Source organism: Salpingoeca rosetta (genome assembly GCF_000188695.1).
Source record: "Salpingoeca rosetta unplaced genomic scaffold supercont1.35, whole genome shotgun sequence".
Lineage (NCBI taxonomy): Eukaryota > Choanoflagellata > Craspedida > Salpingoecidae > Salpingoeca > Salpingoeca rosetta.
The window spans coordinates 36,360-38,995 of record NW_004754899.1 but is presented as its reverse complement, the minus strand read 5'-3'; the positions used below and the strand labels follow the sequence as shown (position 1 = coordinate 38,995).

The following is a 2,636-nucleotide window of genomic DNA, read 5'->3' as shown; positions in this document are numbered from 1 at the left end:
TTTGCGACCTTACGACAGACAGCAGAGCCCACCAGCCAGAGCTAAGGGCCCATTCGTCGTCCACTTCCACTCCAGTACACCCACCTACACCCACACCTACACACGCAGATTGAGGATGCCGCTGTTTGGGTCGAAGAAGAAGAAGCAGAAGGCCGAGGGTGAGGCGGACGGGGCCGCGGAGGCCGAGGCCTCGTCGTCGTCGTCATCGTCAGGTGTCAAGAGACAGCTGAGCAAGAAGGAGCAAAAGGCACTGGAGAAGGAGGCGAAGAAGGAGCAGAAGGAGAAGGAGAAGCAGGAGAAGGCGGCGAAGAAGGCCGCAAGCAAGAAAGAGAAGCAGCAGCGAAAGGAAAGCAAGAAGGCAAGCAAGAAGGCAAGCAAGAAGGGCAGCAAGAAGGGCAGCAAGAAGAAGGACAAGAAGCACCAGCGCCGCATGGGTGCGCAGAAGGTGCACCGCGGTCGCCTGTTTGTGCGTCTGGACATTGCAAAGAACAAGCTGGTGGCGCAGGTTGATGAGGCCCGCGACTTCCACACGGTGACGAAGAACGACGACGCCAACCCTTACGCGGTCATCTCCATTGGGCCCGTGCCCAAGGGCTGCGACGCCGTCATGAAGCAACAGACCAAGGTGGTCAAGGGCGCGCGCAAGCGCGCCGTCTTCGAGCAGACGTTCACCTTTGACATCTCCGCCATCACCGCGGGCATGCGCGACAACACGCGGCTGCGCATCGAGCTGCTGCACGACGCGGGCCGCAAGCGGGGCACCTTCCTCGGCGGGATGGCGTTTACATTGAACGAGATTGAGGATGACGACACGCCGACGCAGGGCTGGTTCCGCTTCCTCGACGAGAAGAAGGCCATCAACCAAAACGAGCCCTTCCGCGTGATGCGCAAGAAGGAAATCACCAAAGAGATCCAGGAGCTGTACGGCGATGTCTACGGCAACAAGAAGCCAGAGGGTGGGGATTCTGCTGTGAGGGAGGGGGGGGGGGAGATAGTTCTGTGTCGTGGTCTGTAGGTCGGGTGTTGAGAGGGTTGGTTTTTGTGTTTTTGGGGGGGGGGGGGGTTGCGCTTTACATGCACATATGCGCACTTCCATGTTTGACCCATGCTCCCTCCTTCACTTGCTTCCGTCTTCATTTGCTTCCTTCCTCACTTGTTTCACTGACGCTGCCATTGATGTCCGCCCCCGCGTGCGTTCACTGGGCAGAGCGAACGTATGAGGAGCCTGTGCCGGCTGTGGACGACGCGGAGTTGATTGAGAGCAGCGGTGCTGTTGGCGGGAAGAAGAAGGTTGGCATCGACAGCTTCACGTATCTGCAGGTCCTGGGGCGCGGCGCGTTTGGAAAGGTGCTGCTTGCTGAACTCAACGACACAAAGGACATCTACGCTGTCAAGGTATTGGGCAGAGTTGGCGTGTTGTGGGTGAAGGGCACCTGCGTGTTTTCGCCAGGGCTGCGTTGTTCTTGGGGTCAGTGACGTACACGCACGCACGCACTCACACACACACACTCACACACACTCACACACACATACACACACACATACACACACGCACGCACTCACACACACACACACACATACACTCACACACTCACACACACATACACACACACGCACGCACACACATACACACACACGCACGCACTCACTCATTCAACGCACCCCAGGTGCTGTCGAAAGAGGCTGTGATTGAGGACGATGACGTGGAGGCGACGATGATTGAGCGGCGCGTGCTCTCCGTTGGCGCAGAGTGCCCCTGTTTGACGGGCCTTTACGCAACCTTCCAGACGCCGGAACGCCTGTACTTCGTCATGGAGTTCATCAAGGGTGGTGACCTCATGTTCCACGCATCCAACCTGGGCTCCTTCACAGAGCCGCAGGCGCAGCTGCTGCTGGCGGAGGTGTGCTGCGGTCTGTGGTTCCTGCACGACCGCGGTATTGTCTACCGCGACCTCAAACTCGACAACGTCATGCTCACGGGCGATGGCCACGCAAAGCTGGCGGACTTTGGGCTGTGCAAGGAGGGCATCTGGGGTGCAGCCACCACCACCACCTTCTGCGGCACCCCGGGGTACCTTGCGCCAGAGATTATCCAGGAGCTGCCGTATGGGGTGTCGGTAGACTGGTGGTCGCTCGGGGTGATGGCATACGAGATGATGATTGGCGAGACGCCGTTTGACGGCGATGACGAAGAGGAGATCTTTGAGGCCGTGCTGTCTGCGCCCCTTGAGTTCCACGCGTCCATCTCTGCCCATGCGCGGTCGCTGGTGACGGGGTGGCTGCAGCGCGACCCGAAGCAGCGGTTGGGCTCGGACTCCGCCGGCAAGGACGGCATCAAGCAGCACCCGGTCTGTTACTGGGGGGGGGGAGGGGAAGAGGGATGGTGTGTGTTTGCGATGTGTGCTTCGTGTGTGTGTGTGTGCATTGTGTGTGTGTGTGTGTGTGTGACTTGTTTTTTTTTTGTTTGTTGCGGCCAGCGCAGGTATCAGGTTTTTTATCTCTCTCCCCCCCCTCCCCCCCCCCCCCCCCCCTCGTAGTGCATGAAGACTACACAGATCAACATACCCACATATCCTCTCTCCCCTTCTTTCTCTCATGAATGATACGAAAGAAAAAAAAAAGAAAAAAAAAAAAAA

General features: G+C 58.3%; 1 protein-coding gene across 1 annotated transcript; it reads left to right on the top strand.

Moving 5' to 3' along the window:
* Positions 1-2,603, top strand: PTSG_10123 (serine/threonine protein kinase; the record flags this gene model as incomplete). The annotated part of the gene is made up of 4 exons (XM_004988401.1): positions 1-956; positions 1,208-1,395; positions 1,668-2,348; positions 2,538-2,603. The coding sequence occupies exons 1-4, from the start codon at positions 116-118 to the stop codon at positions 2,601-2,603; spliced, it is 1,776 nt and encodes a 591-aa protein (XP_004988458.1). The 5' UTR covers positions 1-115.
* Between the last annotated feature and the right edge of the window lie 33 nt (positions 2,604-2,636).